The sequence below is a fragment of the Clavispora lusitaniae genome (genome assembly GCF_014636115.1).
Source record: "Clavispora lusitaniae strain FDAARGOS_655 chromosome Unknown tig00000105_pilon, whole genome shotgun sequence".
Classification (NCBI taxonomy): Eukaryota; Fungi; Ascomycota; class Pichiomycetes; order Serinales; family Metschnikowiaceae; genus Clavispora; species Clavispora lusitaniae.
Genome location: NW_027093978.1, coordinates 29,072 through 48,641, shown reverse-complemented (window position 1 = coordinate 48,641; position 19,570 = coordinate 29,072). Strand labels below are relative to the sequence as shown.

The 19,570-nt window shown below is 43.2% G+C and overlaps 9 protein-coding genes across 9 annotated transcripts; 5 read left to right on the top strand and 4 right to left on the bottom strand. All coding sequences in view use genetic code 12, as the record gives it.

The window, feature by feature from the left end:
• Positions 1 to 363: 363 nt before the first annotated feature.
• FOB63_003021 (uncharacterized protein) lies at positions 364 to 1,419 on the bottom strand (the record flags this gene model as incomplete). The annotated part of the gene is made up of 1 exon (XM_002615892.1): positions 364 to 1,419. The coding sequence occupies one exon, from the start codon at positions 1,417 to 1,419 to the stop codon at positions 364 to 366; it is 1,056 nt and encodes a 351-aa protein (XP_002615938.1).
• Positions 1,420 to 2,416: 997 nt separating this feature from the next.
• On the bottom strand, positions 2,417 to 3,526 carry FOB63_003020 (uncharacterized protein; the record flags this gene model as incomplete). Its single annotated transcript, XM_002615893.1, has 1 exon — positions 2,417 to 3,526. The coding sequence occupies one exon, from the start codon at positions 3,524 to 3,526 to the stop codon at positions 2,417 to 2,419; it is 1,110 nt and encodes a 369-aa protein (XP_002615939.1).
• Positions 3,527 to 3,656: 130 nt separating this feature from the next.
• On the top strand, positions 3,657 to 4,565 carry FOB63_003019 (DUF4112 domain-containing protein; the record flags this gene model as incomplete). Its single annotated transcript, XM_002615894.1, has 1 exon — positions 3,657 to 4,565. One exon carries the CDS (start codon positions 3,657 to 3,659, stop codon positions 4,563 to 4,565), a length of 909 nt encoding a protein of 302 aa, XP_002615940.1.
• A 479-nt stretch (positions 4,566 to 5,044) lies between these two features.
• AKR1 (palmitoyltransferase) lies at positions 5,045 to 7,471 on the top strand (the record flags this gene model as incomplete). The annotated part of the gene is made up of 1 exon (XM_002615896.2): positions 5,045 to 7,471. The coding sequence occupies one exon, from the start codon at positions 5,045 to 5,047 to the stop codon at positions 7,469 to 7,471; it is 2,427 nt and encodes an 808-aa protein (XP_002615942.2).
• Positions 7,472 to 8,339: 868 nt separating this feature from the next.
• REX3 (RNA exonuclease) lies at positions 8,340 to 9,920 on the top strand (the record flags this gene model as incomplete). The annotated part of the gene is made up of 1 exon (XM_002615897.2): positions 8,340 to 9,920. One exon carries the CDS (start codon positions 8,340 to 8,342, stop codon positions 9,918 to 9,920), a length of 1,581 nt encoding a protein of 526 aa, XP_002615943.2.
• A 154-nt stretch (positions 9,921 to 10,074) lies between these two features.
• Positions 10,075 to 14,037, top strand: MSH6 (mismatch repair ATPase; the record flags this gene model as incomplete). The annotated part of the gene is made up of 1 exon (XM_002615898.1): positions 10,075 to 14,037. The coding sequence occupies one exon, from the start codon at positions 10,075 to 10,077 to the stop codon at positions 14,035 to 14,037; it is 3,963 nt and encodes a 1,320-aa protein (XP_002615944.1).
• Positions 14,038 to 14,167: 130 nt separating this feature from the next.
• Positions 14,168 to 14,671, top strand: FOB63_003015 (uncharacterized protein; the record flags this gene model as incomplete). Its single annotated transcript, XM_002615899.1, has 1 exon — positions 14,168 to 14,671. The coding sequence occupies one exon, from the start codon at positions 14,168 to 14,170 to the stop codon at positions 14,669 to 14,671; it is 504 nt and encodes a 167-aa protein (XP_002615945.1).
• An 89-nt stretch (positions 14,672 to 14,760) lies between these two features.
• FOB63_003014 (putative integral membrane protein) lies at positions 14,761 to 14,982 on the bottom strand (the record flags this gene model as incomplete). The annotated part of the gene is made up of 1 exon (XM_066102297.1): positions 14,761 to 14,982. The coding sequence occupies one exon, from the start codon at positions 14,980 to 14,982 to the stop codon at positions 14,761 to 14,763; it is 222 nt and encodes a 73-aa protein (XP_065958319.1).
• Positions 14,983 to 15,200: 218 nt separating this feature from the next.
• ADR1 (DNA-binding transcription factor) lies at positions 15,201 to 18,440 on the bottom strand (the record flags this gene model as incomplete). The annotated part of the gene is made up of 1 exon (XM_002615900.1): positions 15,201 to 18,440. One exon carries the CDS (start codon positions 18,438 to 18,440, stop codon positions 15,201 to 15,203), a length of 3,240 nt encoding a protein of 1,079 aa, XP_002615946.1.
• Positions 18,441 to 19,570: the final 1,130 nt, after the last annotated feature.

Genomic DNA, 19,570 nt, shown 5'->3' with positions numbered 1-19,570 from the left:
TTCTACGCACGTGATTTCGTCTAACGTGCACCCTCTTTTTGATTTCTCTTCTTTTATAGACCTTTCTACTTTGACTTTCCGCCCTCTTTTTGATTTCTCTTCTTTTATAGACCTTTCTACTTTGACTTTCCGTTATCGTACTTCTATTATACAAGCTATATAGCCTCAAAGGAATCTTCTATGCTTCTTGCAATCCCTAGATTTTATAAAAAAATATTTCAAAACCCTAATGTAAAACCCAAATTCAACTAATAAAACAATGGAAAAAGCTGTCATGAATGAGCACCCAGCAGGAGGATGCTCTCGTATCTTCGTCAAGTTATTTTTTTCTTTTTTTCTTTTTTCCTTTTTTTGATCGTACGTTTAGTTGGCGAAAAAACGGCCAGCCTCTAACTCGTCAATAGTCGACTCAATGACTTCATCTTCGTCGTCATCTTCGACGAGTTCGATTGTAGCGTACTTGATCATATCCCAACGCTTCCAAAAAGCAGAAGCGTCATTAAAGTCGTCTGAATCAACTAGGTCCTGCAAAAAATACTTAGCCTTGATTAAACGATCTTTCAATGCTTGCAACTGACAAGAAGAAGGGTCGGTGTCAGTCGATGATGCATCGGATGTCATCAGACGAACAGAGTTTGTACGCATGAGAGAGGGTTTCCTTCTATAAGAAGGCTTATCATTCTTCTCAAAGTCGCTTTCATAATCTGTCAAATCTGTGGTGTTACCTAAGTCATCCTCATCATCAGTTGCGACAGAGCGAGGTGTGTTGTATCCATATGTCTCGTCCTCAACATATGAAGCTGCATCACAATATCTAGCCCATGCCTCATCAATAGCGCCGACAAGATAATCAAAACACCTGGCTCTGCTATTCTTGTCTTCGTCAGGCATACTCTTTCTGATGGATGCGCTAGATGTGTTGCTATCCGAAATTTGTAAAAAGCTTCCCTTTGAACCATGGCGGCTTGGCATTTGAAAACCATTACTGATTCCACTCAATGTCGCACATGGTGAGCTCAAAAGCTTGCAGTCAAGATTATCGTCAGCATTGCGGCACGCAGCAGTACGGTCACGAGCTTCAAAAGCATCTTCGTCGTCACTATATTGCGAAACGGCTTTAGATAATTCACTGTTCAAAGAAAAAGAGACTCTGGAAGAAGCTCTTCTCTTTGCTTTGATTTGGTCAGCTCTATAACAAGATTGCTGGTCATCAGAGTCATTGTCAGAGTCCGAGGATGATGAGTAGCAAACTTCACCAGTAAGCTTCTCAAAGCAAACCTTGGGGAAACGTTTGGATGCAGAAGAGTTCAAGTCGAGTCCTGACAAGCAGGCTCTCTTTGGCTTTGCTCCATGTTGCTGGGAATTGAAGTCACATGACCTCTTCGCCGATGTTGTAAATGCTTGAGAGCACAAAGCCATATTGAAATGTGCAGGTTCACTTAAAGGTGAGGTTGGAGTACCTGTATACGAAGAATGGCACTAGCGCGAACAAACAAACGTTTGGATGAGTTGTGCCAGGAGTGCGTAGAAAGGTAAAAAGTCTGAGCGAACCAATCAAGGAGTCAGAAACGAGTTTACCAACAGAAGGAGGGGCTCAGCAAAAAAAGAACCCTCAAACAAATCTGTCAAAGAAAGTAGCGAGCTAAAAACTTGTAGACAGCCGCTTTGAAAAAAGAACAAAAATAAGTTCCTGTAAAAGCACTAAGAGAAACTTGTCACCGAAAAAGTTCGTCCAAGGGAGTGAAAATTTGGTGAAAGGAATGACCTTAAGTGCGAGGAAAGTTTGTGTAGGAAAAACACAAGCAAATAAAAATGGTTTGCGCGGAAGTAAAATAAAAAAAAAAAGTGAACACAGGTGTCTATTTTAATGGCTGCCCCAACTGCGGAAAAAAGCACGACACGCAGGAGAATGCGGGCGTCCTAACATGTGATTGGTCACAGTGACATTTTTCAGTGCGGGTAATCATGTAGTGTGTATAGAGTATCTAATATGCACATCTGTCTCTTTTAGGAGTAAAGGAGGTTCTATCCTTTTCCAATGTGAAAATCTAAAGCATATTGCAGACGTCGAGCTGGCCACAAAAAAATTTTGTCCTTCTCTATCACAATGGTGTACGAACAATACACTCGCTTTGGAAAGTATTGTTTTGTTCACGTTTGGGTACTTTTTTTTTTTTGTTATCACCCATCCCCTATTGTGCCGCAGAACTAAATGTCGCGAGATTCTGGCCAGGATAGCAATGTCTTCCCTTTTGGGAAGGACTTGGCTCAGGACGAAAATGCGACGTGGCCAAAATTGCCTCAACAAAGGATCTTTCATGTACCGAACACTTCTAAAATAACCTGTCCTGCCCCCTATACTGTATAGTTGTAAAATCACTATCTGCGTCCTCAAGTCTTCACCCAAGCAATTGCTCTATTCCATCTCATGAGCGAATTGTTGCGCAACCTCCAATAAAGAAGGCGGACGTCCAGCGTCTGAAATCTTATTGTTGCGTGAGTTGCTCTCTCCTCTTCTCATTTCTTCGCTTGCCTTTGGCGAAGACGTATCGTCGCCTGGTTGGATCCCCTTGCTTCGTTCGCTTAAGGCGCTTTTCGCATCTGAATCCAGTAGTTTCCCCTCCACCATTTCTAACGTCTTGATCATGCGGGTCATTAATCTATCAAGGTTTTTGCTGTTGAACAACAAAAGCTCGTCAGTCTTGAATTTTGCATATAAGGACTTGGTGGCTGGAATGAAATATCTGATAGCGATAAACGCAAGTCGCACTGACAAAATGGATAGTAGTTCAATCTTGGCGAGCAAGGTATCTGGGTCTTCTGGGCGATGAAGATGTGATAATTGCAGCACGTCCTTTTGCTCCAGAATTCCAAGATCTACATACAAATTCCGTAGGAGCTCCACTTTGGTTCTATAGTCCATCAGATCCAACATTTGCTCCAATCGTATCTGCCTCTCTCTCGTGGCCAGATCAAAAGAATCTTCTGTTGCACCCATTTTAAATGGCCAAGCATGTTTTACTGCTCTGAGCAATGCTCCTGGCATTGTCGATGTAGGATCACTGCTCAAGGCGCATTTAGTTAAATCCATCACAAGGCTTTTCCAATGAGCTTCTTCTTCAAATTTGTTTTGCTGTTCTAGAACCACATCCAAATTCTTGTTGATGAGCTCATCGAACTTGGAATTCTGGTCTTCCAAGTACTTTTGCATCACAATGTCGCTCTCTGTTTTCTCCGACAAGATTGAGCGACGCAAAGGCACAGGCAGATTGGACGTGTCATTTTCAGCCAATGTGAGCGACCCAGAATCGTACACGCTTCTCTCTGAGCGTTGCGATCTTCTGTCAAGTAAGCGATTGTGGATCTTTTCGCGTGGGCTAAGCGGTTCAGGGAGTTTTTCAGGTGTCTGCGGTTGTTCTTCCTCTGCTGGCTTTTCCTCTTTCAAAATGTTAATGATCGGACTGGGGATACGGTCAGAATACGGCAAAAAGGACACCGCCGCATATATAGTCGAGCGGATTACCATGGAGAATATATTGCGGAGCAGGCAGTTCTGATGTTAGAAGAAACCAATGTGGCTTAGAAGGAAATACATTTGAGACATTCGAGTGGGTGAGGTTATGTACAGTGGAGCTTCATGCACATGATTAACGATCATGCACAGCAATCTTAATTGGCGTCGCAATGTCGCACTTATAATTCGCAGCTATCCGTTGGGAAATTTCAAGATAGCAATTACAATGGCTTCTATCTTATACAAGTGGGTCATTAACCGGTTTTTGAAAGATAACCAGCTTACAAAGTTTGGGGTGGAGGATCCATACTATGAATACCTTCCTGTGGATGCTTCAAAAGGTAAGACCACAAAGTACAAGAAGGTTGCCCGAACTATACCTCGAGGCTTGCTTCAACACGACATTCAGATTTTGCTGAGTGTGAAAAGCCAGGCGTACAGATGTGACATGTGGTTTAACGCTTTGGGCTTGCGTTTTGGCTTATCGAGTATAGTGGGACTCGTTCCGATCCTTGGTTCAATCGTGACAACCTTCTGGTCTTTGAAGATCTTATACACTGCACGCCAAATTACTGACGGGCTTCCTCTTGACATCCAGCTTATTTTTCTCTTCAACATTGTCGTGGATTTTTTACTTTCTCTTATTCCTTTCGTGGGAGACATTGTTGAAGTAGGATACAAGGCCAACCTGAGAAACTTTTTATTGCTCGAAAAGCATTTGGAACGCGTGGGCAAGAAGAACATGGGGCTTATTCTGGACGACGAGGTGAGACCAGGTTTCATAAACGACCAAGTCCAGCCATTTTTGGATAAGAAGGTCAAGCCGCAAGCTTTGAAGGCCGGGGCCCACGTGAAACAGCTTGTGAATCGGCAAATCCACTCTTCTCCATCCTCACTGGGAAGCAATGGTTCAGGAATAACTTCAGAAGCTACAACCCAAAGCACTATTGCTACCATTACAGGACTCTTGGACAAACTTGATGATGACAATAGCAGTATTAAAAGTTTGCACGAAACTAAGAAGCGGGCTCTGGAAAGTGACGAAGACTAAATAGTACAGATAATGCACATAGAAAATGCATTTAGATCGAAGTATATTGTGAATTGGCACGGGATTCTCACTTGGTGAGGCTGACTATTTTTGTTTCCATCATTAGATGGCGAGTGCAAATATGACCGTGTAAAGATATTTAACTGTTGTCTTTGTTTATATTTTCAATCTATGCTTCATTTTGCATTTTTTTTTTTTTTGACAACGTAATTTGGAAGTTCAAGATGAAATCTCATTTTATAATTATTGTAGCTTTCAGCGCAAAATTTTCAAAATTTGAAAGTGCCCCAAAAAATACTTTTCGAGCCAGAATACACAAATTGAGGCCACGAGTAGAATTATGAATAGTACCAAACCCGAGTACCATTCTATCTATATAGATCAATCACAGATTACTAGGTCATGAGTTTTTTCACAGAGTCGCGCCAAGCCTCTGCCTCTTGATCTGAGGCAAAGCGCACATTTTCATATAAATAGATATGTCAGATTTTCAAGGTTCGGCAGACATGCAAGACGGACATAGAAAAACGCTGCAATTGCCAGACATTGAAGACAAAGCCGTGAAAGAAGAACAGGAATTGACGTATCCCCAACAACCAGAGGAGAATCAATTAATGGAACTGGAATCTCAACTAGATCAACAAGGTCAGTTAGACCAACAAAGTTCAGCAGGCTTACAGTTGCCAGAAAACGAAAAGTCAGAACAGCAACTGAAATTAGATACAATCTCCCAACACAATGTTGGACAAGACACACAAGATTTGCAAGAGGAGGAGAATGCTCAAAAGCAAGATGAACAAGAGCACAATGATCAGCAACCACCTGCCGCATCGCAGTTAGATGCACAAGAGGAGGAGAGTAACCCTATACTAGCAGAGTTTATGTCAGCATGTCAGGAGGGACACTTGGACCGTGTCAAAGAACTCATCTCCTCTGGACAAGTCCAAGCTAGTGACACGTTCAGCCTGAGAGTAACTGGCTTGCACTGGGCCGCCATCAACAACCGCCTTTCTGTGGTGAAGTATTTGGTTGAGAATGATCATTCGAAAGCGGACCCAAATGCTCGTGGCGGAAATCTCGATGCTACACCATTGCACTGGGCATGCCGGAACGGATTGGTCTACGTGGTGGATTATCTTCTTTCTTCTACAGACGCAGATCCCACACTCAAGGACTCGCAGAATTATAACGCTCTTCATTTAGCTGTGCATAGCTCCAACATCACGCTAGTTGTGTATGTGATTTTGGTATGCGTGTTCAACAGACCCAAAAAAATCTATATCGACGAGCCGGACAGCATCCAGTGCACACCTTTGCACTGGGCTGCGTACCAGGGTGATATCCTTTCGGTTAATGCATTGCTCCGGTACGGTGCTGATGTCAATAAATGCGACAAGTCTCAAATGACTCCCCTTCATTGGGCATTCATTCGAGGCTACAAGTCAGTATTGGCTGCGCTATTAGATGCGGGTGCTGATATTCACGTCAAAAACGACAAAGGGAAAGACTCTTTTGGTGTGGCACGCGATATGAACTGCGAATCGACTTGGCTTCAGGTTCTCCGTGAAGCAGACCGAGACCCAAAGAACAATTGGGAGCCGAGAAAACACGTTATTTCAGCAAAAACAGGCAAGTTGGTGACATTTTTCACGCCGTATTATGTTCTTCCTGTTGCATTGAACTTGTGTTCATTCAGCAGCGGTGGTGCTCCAGCCAAGTTTGTGTCTGTGACTGTCTTTGTGATAATCTCGGGAATAGCACTTCTGAAACTTGTCGTTCCCATGTACATGCCACAGGAACGACTGATGTTCAAAACGCCAATCATGGCTGGTCTATTTTCAGCTACAGCTTTCTGGTGCGTTGCTGCCTGGCTTTTCTCAATTTTACCCATGGTGTGGAAGTCGCAGTTTCTCTCTTCCGTGGTTCTCTTGTTGTCTATTGCTGTTTTCAGTTATTGTTTCTTCAAAGCCATGTTTATCAACCCAGGATACGTGCCTATTCCATCTGATTCTTCTGCGGTCCTAGAGCAAGTTAAGGATCTTCTTCGTATTGGAAAATTCGATACCGAGAATTTCTGTGTCAATACATTTATTCGCAAACCATTGCGCTCCAAATTCTCCAAAGTCAGTAACCGTTTGATTGCACGTTTCGACCATTACTGTCCATGGGTTTACAATGACATTGGGGTACGCAACCACAAACTTTTCGTCACATATGTATATTCGTTGGTACTTGCGATTATTCTATTTTCTCTTCTGGCCATGAAGTACTTCGAAAAATACGCAGAGCTGCTAGGCTACGAAAGTGAAGATGAGGGCTCCTCCTGTGGCATCCTTTCGGATGAATTGTGTATGGGATACAAGCATAACCATTTTGTGTTTGCATTGCTCATGTGGGCTTTGTTTCAATTAATTTGGCTTGGATTTCTTGCCATTGTACAAACATTTCAAATCATGAAGGGTCTCACCACCTGGGAATTCAACTCCATTAACAACACGATCTCCAATCCTACGCTTAACCACTCAACTGTTCCTAGAGATTTCGATGGCCCTATTCCAACTGCGGGCGTCACAAATGGTGGTCGCCATAACCACAGGAACGGCTTTAGCACATTGCTTAAATTGTTCGGCTTGGATCAATTCATTATAGCAATTAAAATGGCTATTCTATCCCTTTTTAATCGCACTACTCATAGCCAGAACTACACTACGCTTGACAATCTTGATATACCGACCGACTTTGGTGTTAAACAAAACTGGTTGGATTTCTGGTTCATCGGAGAGATAAAGTGGCGAAACTTGTTCTTCTTGCCTATTGAGGGAGAAAACAACTTGAATGGGAAAGTTGTGGACTACTATAAGTTGTACGAGTATCCTCCCAAGGTGGCGGGGGTAGACTCCGTATGATAAGCGCTAAATGTGAAGTTCAATAAAAATACCGATAGAGATAATGTATGATCTTTGATAGAATAGAGCACCTTACGTATGGGTGATATTAGAAGCACTTTTCAAAGTCATAGCTTGGGGTTTGTAGCACCGGAACATCAGTCCGTCTGCCTCGAGCTGGCCCCGAGACAGAACAGAATGTAACATCTTCACCCTAACAGCAAAGCTGTTACAAGCCTTGGACAGCACCAGTCACACAAAGCTATGTAGAACATAGTCAATACTAGCCTTAAGTGAAAACCAGGTGCATAGTCTTACTAAGCTCATTACTTCATTTTCATTCAAGCTTATAGTCTACATGTAGCGTCGACACTGCACAACATAAGTTAACTATAGTCACCCACCATAGCTAAAGCTATTAGTGAAGTAACTTGTCAGACAGCCACTTGTGCCCACCCCCAACTAAGACTCCCGAGAGAGCATTTAGAAGAGGGTCAAGATCATCGCTCCTTTCGAAAACGCGCTGCACAAGGCATTGCGATAAAGTGAAAGGCAAACAAATTGTAGATGACCAGACCGCAAAGGATCGTGGACAAGCTAAATCTATTCTCACTTTGAGGGCACAAGGGTATCTCACTCATCAACCAAGTTGGATTCAGTGGCTCTTTAGAAGAGTCAAAGTGGGACGTGACCTATAGAAATGATCCTATGAAGTACGTCGACAGAGAAAAAAAAAAAAACCAGTAAAGGTGGCGACGATCAACCTTCTTAAATAGTTTGCGATGGCTTTTGCGGGTAACTACCTGCATAGACATGCCAAACAGGGTTCTATCCAAACATCCGTACACTCTAGGTCTTTGCCTTGCACCCCACACTACTCTTGTACTCTATGTTCAGACTCCCGAATAGTGTTTTTGGGAAGGTTCCATGTCCCGAATTAGAAGAATGTGGGCATTGCTCAGTAGTGAATTGCATTTTTGATCATAGCTTCACAAACAAGAAGAGAAAGCAACTGGAACCTGGTGTCCAGGACACAAAAAGGACCAGATCAGACAATATAGACAAAGCTACACCAAAAGAGTCCGAGCCAGAAAAAGATGTGCAGATTCTCTTGCCTAAAGCGTTGATATCTTCTGTGGTGATCCCTCGAATAGAGCGTATTAGCAATCTCAGGACGATTGCGAAATACACACATCAGCTTTCCAGCGCAACGCCGAACAAGCTAGCCATTGAAAAAGAACACGAGTTGGCATGCAGCAGCAAGAATGCCGACGAGTATACAAGCAAGGTTCTAGACTTTCTTGGGCTCTCTTCCTCAAAGAAACCGAAAGAAGACCCCAAGCACATTATCCCATTGAACGTAAACCCGTCTCCGGCCATTCTTCCAACCCGAAGAAAATTCATCGAACACATTGCCCATGCGATCCGACGCACACAGCCCGAGAATCGGTTTCCTGTTTGGACAGCTACAGAAGAGGAGTTTAAGGTTGCTAGCACGAGCTCATCTACCACATACAGCACTAACATACGGCGCAGGCTTTTCGAAATTAACCACCCTGAAAAAGTAAAGAAGGCTGTCGTTAAGCAACCAGGCAAGCAGGAGTATTTGCGTGAACTCCAAGCACTCTGTATATCGCCCGAAAAATTGGCAAAATTTGGATACATCATGGACTTTCCTCCACGTATTGAAGAACCCACGCAGGAGCGGACTTGTCACCGTTGCAAACTGGAGTTTAAGCTACGCGATGCCACGAAAAAAGTTGACTGTCGTTACCACAGCGGTAAAATAGTGAAAACGGATGCGGGGGTCCGGATTTACCTGTGTTGTGGGGGTGTCTTAGGAGCTACCGATACGGAGCCTTGCGAAAGATCAGATTATCATGTTTTTTACTGGAACAATCCTGAGGAAATGCATCATGCAATCCCCTTTGTCAAAACTACAAATTTGTGGGGAACGAGGAAGGGAAGTTTGGAGGCTGTCGGAATAGATTGCGAGATGGGATTTACCAGCCAAGGTTTCGAGCTACTTCGAATAACGGCAATCGATTTCTTTTCAGGCGAGGAAGCGTTCGACATTTTAGTTAAACCAAAGGGAGAAGTCTTAGACTTGAACACACGCTGGTCGGGGGTTGCAGAAATCAAAGAAGAGGCACTCTCCTTCGAAGACTCTATGGCTTTGCTTGGAGAAGTAATTGACGCAAATACTGTGATGATAGGTCATGGATTGGAAAATGACATGAACGCTATGCGACTTATTCACACAAAGATTGTCGACACGGCGATTTTATATCCAAAACATAAGGCAACGCCAACTTTCAGGTATTCTTTGAAACAGCTAGCTTTTCAGTACCTTGGGAGAAATATCCAAAGTGGACAGCACGACAGTGGAGAAGATTCTCTTGCAGCAATTGATGTTACGAAGCACTTTATCGAGCAGGAACTCGACAGGCGGAATAAGGCCACTGCATGAGAAGGAGAGTAACAAAAAATTCGAGACACGAGGATAAATACAAATAGAATATACTAGAATAAGAGAAAGAAAGCAAAAGAAGTAATTCGAGGGATTTATATCTATAGAGGTCAAATGCCTGTTCTCACCATTCGTTGCCATATGCACATTGTTGATGTATAGGGAACAAGCTAGCAAAATCGATAGATACATAGAAAACCGGCTAATTGTGCCAGTTTCTAAACGTAAATACATCTCATGGTGCATTTCAAACATTGCTACAGTCATCAGCCACTATCTAAACCTGCCTTCCTTTAATCTGCACTATTTTTGTCTTGCAAGTCTACACCGCGTCAGTACTTTGGTGCACAGGTGCTTTGTAACGCGCAACCGCGTTCTTGATATCGCGTCTGTTTCTTGCCATCTCTTCTTCTTCCACCACACCATGGTCACGCCCAATAAAAAGAAAGCTCTAAAACCAACGGGAAGCTCTTCGAAAAAGAAGCAGCTGTCCTTGATGTCCTTTTTTAAGACTGCACCAAACCCTTCGCAAAGCTCACCTCTTAAATCCAAGTCGGGTCATCCCGAAAGCGATAAGGAGAATGATTCCACGTTGATGTCAAGCGTTACAGACACACCACTCACATCTGAGACAAATGAGGAATACCGCAAAGACCTCCGCTCCTCACCAGTGAAAGCACCAAAGGAATCTGTTGAGCGTAGCACAAATACACTGGGGAGCCAGAATCCCCCCTCCCTGGAAGTTGATGGAAGACCTGAAGATCAAGAAAAGGCTGAGGATGAAGATAAACTTACAAGTAAAGATAACAGTGCTCCAATAAAGATACACAAAGACGGCTTCAAAGCCAAGGAAGCTTCTAAAGTGGAGGAAGCAGTTAAAAAGGAACCACTGAGTACCACTCCTCCTCGCCGGAGAAAATTGCTTTCCTATGCCGAGTCTGATGTGTCTGATGACGAAGATGTGTCAACAAAAAGAAAAAGAAGAAGAGTCGTCGAGAGCGATGACGAGGAAGACGAATTCAAACCTGTTGATGATGTAGAAGACGATGATATGAGTGATTTTGTCGTGGAAAGTGAGGAAAGCGCAGTGGAGTCTGAACCAGACGATGATGAAGATGATAAGGTTGAATCGAACCGCGTGAAAAAGAAGTCAAGCCCACCGAGAGAAAAGTCTAGGGACTCTAAAAGTACGTCAACCAACTTGGGGGCAAAGTTTGTCGCCACGTCCTCCTACGTTTCCACAGCTTCAACTAAACCTACACAAAAGCCAAAGGCCAATAAGAAATCGTTTGAAAAGGAAAACGAAGAGCGCTACCAATGGCTAGTAAACATCAAAGATGCCGAAAAACGCTCCCCTGACGATCCTAACTATGATCCAAGAACTTTGTATATCCCATCCTCTGCATGGACAAAGTTTACTGCTTTTGAGAAGCAGTACTGGGAGATCAAAGGTAAGATGTGGGATACTGTTGTTTTCTTTAAAAAAGGAAAGTTCTATGAACTTTACGAGAATGATGCCACTATTGCAAATACGGAGTTCGACCTCAAAATCGCTGGTGGGGGCCGTGCTAACATGAAACTTGCTGGTATTCCTGAGATGTCTTTCGAATATTGGGCAAAAGAGTTCATTAGCCATGGATACAAGGTTGCAAAAGTGGATCAGGTTGAATCCCTATTGGCCAAGGAAATGAGAGGAGGTGGGTCCAAAGAAGAAAAAATCATTAGAAGAGAATTGACTGGTGTTCTAACTGGTGGAACTTTGACTGACTTAGACATGATTTCCGATGACATGGCTACCTATTGTTTAGCGATAAAGGAATCCACCACACAAGAAGGTGAAAAGGTTTTTGGGGCCTGTTTTGTGGACACAGCAACGTCAGAGATGAATTTCATTGAACTAGTTGATGATGACGAATGCACAAAGCTTGACACACTAATCACCCAAATTAAACCGAAGGAAATCTTATGCGAGAAGAACAATTTGTGCTCTACTGCAACTAAAATCATAAAATTCAACGCCCACAACTCGCATCAGATCTGGAACAACCTCAATCCTTATTCCGAATTCTGGGATTACGACACTGCAGTAGAAAACTTGGTGAAAGGAAAATATTACGAAGCAGAAGACCTTGATGACTATGCAAAGTATCCACCGGTTCTTCTCAAGTACAAAGACAATCACCCAGTCGCATTTAATGCCTTTGGTGCTTTATTGTACTATTTGCGTACATTGAAGTTAGATGAGAGCATAATGAGTTTGGGAAACATCAAGGAGTACCATATTTCTAAAAATTCCTCAAAGCATATGCTTTTGGATGGTATCACTTTGACTAATTTAGAGATGTTCAATAATAACTTCGACGGAGGTGATAGAGGAACCTTGTTCAAATTAGTGAACCGTGCGATTACTCCTTTTGGCAAAAGAACACTCAAGAATTGGACTTTACACCCATTGATGCAGATTGATGATATCAATGCACGGTATGATGCTATTGATTTCCTAATGAACGATGAGCCTGAGTTGAGAGTCGAGATGGAATCATCACTTTCGAGCTTGTCTGATTTGGAAAGATTGATCGCTAGGGTGCATAGCAAAACGCTAAAGTTCAAAGATTTTTTGAAGGTGTTAGAGGGCTTCGAATCTATCTCGAAGCTTTTCAAACTGGCTCTGAATTACGACCTTGAGAAGGCTGGAGCTCTTGGGAAGTTCGTTTCTCTGTTCCCCTCTGAACTTCACAATCTCATCGAGTCTTGGGAGGATGCATTCGACAGGCGCGAGGCACTCAATAACATAGTTGTTCCCGCGACAGGAGTCGATGTTGAGTTCGACGAGTCTATGGCTACATTGAATAGCTTGGAGGGTCAATTAAACGAACATTTAAAAGCCTACAAGAAACAATTCAAGTCACATGAGATTTGCTACAGAGATTCAGGAAAAGAGCTTTTTTTGATTGAGATGCCAATAAAAATCAAGAACATTCCTAAGGACTGGCAACAGATGGCTGCCACTTCCAAAGTGAAGAGATATTGGTCACCAGAGGTAAAAAAATTAGTACGTGAGTTGATGGAACAAAAAGAGTTGCACAAGACCGTTTGTGAGAATTTGATCTCGAGGATGTACAGTCGCTTCGATGTAAACTACAAGACCTGGGTGCAAGTGATCAAGACTGTCGGAAATATAGATTGTTTGATTGCCTTGACTAAAACTTCCGAAACGATTGGTTATCCATCTTGCAGACCTAAATTCGTATCTGGAACAAGCGGGGCCCTTTCATTTTCAGAATTGAGACACCCCTGCTTTGTTGGTGCGAATGATTTCATTCCCAACGATGTTAAATTGGGAGGTGAATATGCTAACTTTGGGTTGTTAACAGGTGCAAATGCTGCTGGTAAGTCAACACTTATGAGAACAACTGCGTTGGCTGTAATTTTGAGTCAAATTGGATGTTATTTGCCAGCTTCAGAAGCGGTATTGACCCCAATTGATAAGATCATGACTCGTCTCGGAGCTAACGATAACATCATGCAAGGAAAATCCACATTCTTTGTTGAGTTGTCTGAAACGAAGAAGATTTTGAGTAATGCAACATCAAACTCTCTCGTCATCCTTGACGAATTGGGAAGAGGTGGGTCTTCTAGTGATGGATATGCCATAGCAGAGTCGGTTTTGCATCACTTAGCATCGCATGTGCAGCCTCTTGGTTTTTTTGCTACACATTATGGCAGTCTCGGCCTTTCTTTTATTAACCATCCTCAAATCAGACCTTTGAGGATGGGAATCGTTGTTGATCAAACCTCCAGAAACATTACGTTTTTGTACAAATTAGAGGATGGATGTGCGCCAGGTTCGTTTGGTATGAATGTTGCTGCAATGTGTGGAATTCCCACAGAAATCGTAGAGAAGGCAGAGGGTGCAGCAAAAGAATACGAACAAACGTCCAAATTGAAGGATATGCACGAGAAGCAAAAGACGCAAAGGCTATCTATTGGTTTACAGAGCGACTTCGTTTGGCTTTATGCGAAATACGAGCAACTTGAGAAGGACATTTTGCGCTACGAAGAACAAGAGAAGCAGTCTGCGCTCAGCAGTCTTTTCAAAACTATCGAAGGTCTTTGAAAAATCACGTTATGCAGCGAAGTAACCTAGAACAATACACGGACTTTTCGGTCGCGCGATAAATAGAAACATTCCGCTCTTTAAGAACACTTTTCTTGAACTACCATTTATCATACCAATTGTGTTAGTCATGCTTACCAAAACCGCCTCTGTTAAAAGCGCTGTTCATCTTCTCCTTTTCTCTGTTGCTCTTGGTGGAGGAGTGATGCACTCATATATTGTTTCTCCAATTGCCTTTAAGTATTTGAAAAGGGAGGAGTTCAGTAACTTGCAGAACAAGGTATTTCCAATCTACTTTGCAGGTCAAACTGCAATTCCTATATTGATAGGTTTGTCATCACCATTGATCTCCAGTCCTTCCAAGTATTTTTTGGCTGCGTCTGCGTTTACTGGTCTTTTGAACCTTGTGTGGGTCTTGCCCAAGTGCAAAAGCATCAAAGAAGCAAGAAACAAACTAGTTTCTGAAAAGAAGCATGAAATTACTATTGAAGGCGAAACTAAGGTCACAGAAGAAATGGCCGCATTGAACAAACAATTTGGAATGTACCATGGGTTTTCATCATTGTTCAATTTAGTATCTTTAGTCACTCTTGGCGCGTACGGAGTCGCTTTCCTGAAGGCAATCTTGGTTTGAGATTGTATCCCCTTGAATAAATTGCCATTGGTTAAATTCGAACGTTAATGTTCGCTTGTTTTGTTGTATTCTCATGTATATATATCTTGCTATTGTGTTTTCTTATCTTGCAGAACTTTTTTGTAGATCTTAGGGTACACAAATTTCACTAATATAGTAATACTGGCGATAGAAGTAACACCCAAAGTCCCAAAGTATGTCACAAGCGTAGATGTAGAAAGATCTCTGTGGATGACCATTTGCCTCATAATCCATGCATAATGGAAAAGAATGATGATAACAACAACAAAACTGGCGCCAGCAAATTGCATGTCCCGAACATTTTCGTCGCTCAAGTTAAGCAACACAAGCGGTTCATTCTTCTTGCTATGCTTTGGGGTATTGGAAGAAGACATGTATCACTTCGCCAATTTTTCACCTACTCCTGATTTTCCGCGACTACAATTTCATTGCGCTCGTTATTCGTTACAAATAAATAGAAAATAAATACAGAATTTTTTTTTCTTCGGTGCTCAACTCAGCCTCTCTACTAGAGAGCAAGGATCCGCGTTTCATCGTCAATCAAAAACTTGCGTACTTGACTAAGACTCTCACTTAGCTTCTTGAAAATGCAGATCTTGATGTTAGACTCGTACAAATGACGCAACATCAACTCTCCAATTTTCAAAATGTAAAGCGACTTTTCCAAACTGTGGGCAAAGTAATTGTGGTTTCCAAGGAGCCCATTGATATCTGCCTCGTTCCCTCCATGATTGGTTCCGTGGTTTGCGAATACATCTTCACTCTTAAACGAAGAGTATAGATAAAGATTAGCAATTTCCTGTTCCGATTTCGTGTTTCGAAAACTTTCTTGCAAAAATCCTTCAACCTTAGACAATAATTGCAATACGAGAATATACCGCTGATTTAATTGTTTGATGTCGCTTGTAGGGTTATCTCTGGTAGTTCTCAACTCTGACTGGTTGCGCTTCGCGATCTGGATAGCAAATATAGATAAGATGATAAAGACATGGAACAACATTTGTGAATGAATTGAGTTTTTAGAAAAATCAACTTCGTCATAAACTTTCCAGTTAACCAATTTCTCAAAATTGGCACTGGTATTGAACTGATGCTGCAATGAACTCGTGAGCATATTGTTAAATTCATTCGGTCCACTCTTTGAGAGGAACAAAAGTTCGTTTTCAAACAAAACAGGACGATCCGGATTCGTTTCGAAATTCTCGCCCCGTTCTGTCTTGAATAAAAGAAGCTTCATCACCACAATGCAACAATCAATGACTCTCATGTATTGGTAATCTTCAATTTGCTCCATCGATTTGAGGAAATTATAGTAGTTCTTAGTGAGTTCTTCATAGTTTCGTAACCAGCTTTGTTCCTTCACCAACTTGAAATCGATAACAGCACATATTTTGGTGAAGTTTACCAATAATACATAATCTAGCTTTTGATAGTCGCCCGAGTAACTTGCGAATGAGCATACTTCGCTATTATTCCTCGAGTTGTCAATAAATAGTGTCAAGTTGTCCAAGATGGAAAAAACGTCGATATTTTTCATTTCTTCGTATTGCTTAATCTCAAAAATGCCATGGACGAGGGAAGAGAATCCATACTTGCTCAAGGTAGAAATATGAGTAACGAGAGACGGGTCAAACTCACTCTTCGAGAGCTTGAACAAGACCTCTTTGAACAATATCTTGTCACTTTCACTGTGATTCAAGTAGAAGTCCAAGTCATTTTTGCTGCCCACTGAATGTGCATAGTCATCAAAATCCTTATAAGACGAGAAGTTCCACAAGAATTCATCATAAATATTAGGGCATGTCAAAGAACCGAAATCGTTCACGCTTAAAGTGAGAGGCACGTTGTACATCATCAAAAGAAAGTTTGTAAGCTTGTAGATCATGAAAACAATGCGGATCTGAGATTGATTGTTGATGTAACTCTTGAATTTCGCATCCTGATGCGCTGCCCTGAGTTCACCAGGACTACTTCCTGTTTCTTCGTTGACGGAGAAAAGAGTAGTGCGGTTGCTCTTGATGGATGTTTTAACCAACGAGTTCAATGCGTTGAGTTGACGAATCACAATGTATACATTGTTCTCATTGTCGGAGAATAAGCCATAGATCACAGACAAAGTAAGAGATTGGATTAACCAGAGCGGGTTGACGGCCAGCGTATGACCCGACTGATCTGAAACCGTATTCTTTCTGTTCTCCAAGTAGATATGGATCGTACGGCGTGATGCCTCATATAAATGCTCCGAATCGTTTTTATTATTTGCCATCAAGGCACCAATGGTAGCCACCAACAAAGGCAAGCAAACTACTGCACTCTCTGTAGAAGACAGTTCACCCGCAGTCATGCGCATCATTTCGTATTCGTTCAACTTGGATGGGTGGATGAAGGGGAAGTGAGCCAGAAACACATTGTTGAAGTTGACCAAGAAAAACTCCAACTTCTCATTAGACGGGATCGTAGGTGTCATGATGCCGCTTATTGGATACTTGGAGAGCGCTTTATTGATCAATAAGCGCATGTTTTTAGTGAAAAGACGAGTCCTGTTATATCCTGGTTGCGATACCACTCGCCCGAGTTGCGAAGGCAGCATTGAATCTGAAGAAACGGACACGCTATCGCCATAAAAGGAGTAGCCATTGGGCAAAAACTTCGACCCGACATCAAAGTCCTGCGTAAGCTCATCAATGTCGTTTAAGAAATCAAGGTCAAAGTTTACTCCCTCTGTCACAGTGGCTGGAAGAAGCATATTGGTTGGATCGCACGTGAGATCACCATCTTCATCTTCTTGGCGGATAGGGGAGAGCGGACGTGTGGATTTGGCAAAGTGGCCAGTATCGGGCACATCATAGAAAGAATAACCAAAGTCGGGTTCGTCAAAACCGCGATTTTGGTTCATAGAGAAGGGTGGAGCAGCGTCATTGGAACCAAAGGATGCTGCAGAAGCCACAGAATCGGACCGCATTATCATGTCGTAGCGGTCGGAGCGCATAGTGTCTCTGGCCAATGCTTCACCGTTAATGCTCCCGTCTCGTGCCATGCTTCCGTCCCTAGACATGCTTCTATCTCTCAACAAGCTGATGTCTCTTAGCAAGCCCCCTTCTCTCAACAAACCTTCGCCATTTCTTTCACGTTTTTCCATTCCAGGAATAGTGGACAAGCTGCCCAACCAGCTGTCATCGCCAGTTGGGAGAAGTTGTGGCGTGGAAAACTCGACAGAATCTGGCGCATATGCTTCAGCATTGGCGTAGTTGCCACCTGACTGTGCAGAAAACGAGGCACCACGACCACGCAGTGACATGCGACGCTTAATGTCGCGCCGCTCGTCGAAAGAAGCCAAGTTGAAGTGGATCTCAGGCTCAGGCTCATGTTCAGGCTCTTGCAGAGGCTCTTCAGGCTCTACACTCGCATCAGCACGCAGCTTCCGCCTCAAACGACTCACAGCATCAGCACAGCCAGCGTGCAACTTCTGAGCGTGCCGAAGAAGTAAATCCCGCCGTGAAAACTTGCGCTGGCATACGCTACAAGTAAAGGGTTTTTCCTTGGTGTGTGACCGCTCGTGACGGCGCAAATGCTCCAAGCGGGCAAAAGCTCTCGTACATGTGGTGCACACGAATAGCCGAGGCTTGCCTGACGGAGTAGTGCCATGGGCAGTGAGTTCTTTAGGGATACGCTTACGCGGAGGGGACTCCGAGTCCAGTGCGTCCACGCGGGGAAGATCCACAGGCATGAACGGGAGCAGCGACGTCATAACCAGAGCACTAGAGTGTGGAGCACTAGTACTGGAGAGAATGATCAGGGGACTAATTTTAGAGGAGTACCGGGTACTATGAGGACTTGCGGAATGCGGGTACTATAGCGTACCGATGTACTGCCAACAACTGTAGCAGAAAAGATTGTGTGTTTGGTCCGTAATACCGGGTGCCAAAGAATCGACCGTTTTGAGGATAAAACACCAGTGGCAAGTACCTTGGCCAGGTTGTGCTATCGCCAGTCGTATAAGTCGTATAGCACGACGAAAATCACCTATTCAACACTTATACCAGCGTCACGAGTGGCGGATAAATCAACTGTTTAACGCACGTATAGTGACCGAAACAGAGGTGGCGAAAAACTGTAATGTCTCGTGTTGCAGTTTAGCAAGCAGTTTCACACAAACCGGTAGCGCAAACACTCTAATGCAACACTCCAAGTTCTTTTCAAGTCAGAGGGACGCTAGGATGTATATCGTGGGTATGTTCAAATTACCAGTAGCCGCAGCAAGATTAGGCAATGTAGTAGGTCAGACAAGAATGAATTCTGCTGATTAAAAGAAACAGAGTTGGAAATCCGGGGAATTTTTCTCGCTTGGGGCCAGACGCACATTGGTCATAGTAAACCCTGCAGACAGGAAAAGCGGACCGAACTCCGGTGGCCACGAAAACAAGCCTTTTGCCTTTGGTTCCAATTTCTTCGAGCAAGGAAAAGGCTTGGATCGACTCTTTCTACACTTTTTGCTTTTTCTCCGTCCTTTTTTCGTCCATTTGGACGCGTTTGCTACGTCTGGTGGATATTCCACCTAAAGGCGCACTATGTGCTACGTTGTGCTCGAGCGCCGCACAAATGACCAATGAACAACAAGGTTGGGCGGATATTCAAATCCGTACATTTCTGCTGGTGCCTTTTCGATCCTCCCCACCCAACGATTAACCCAAACGGCGCTTTTTTTGCTCTGCTCTGTCCTTTGCCGTGGGAAGTTGTGCATGACGATACCCCACTTTTCAACATGAAATGTGCAGGATCCGGGGCCTTGCGTCATTAGCGCAAATGCGCGCCTCAGGTCAAGAGCCTTTTCCATGGGCTCTGATATCAGAACTGCTAAACCTTATCAATCACATTGTT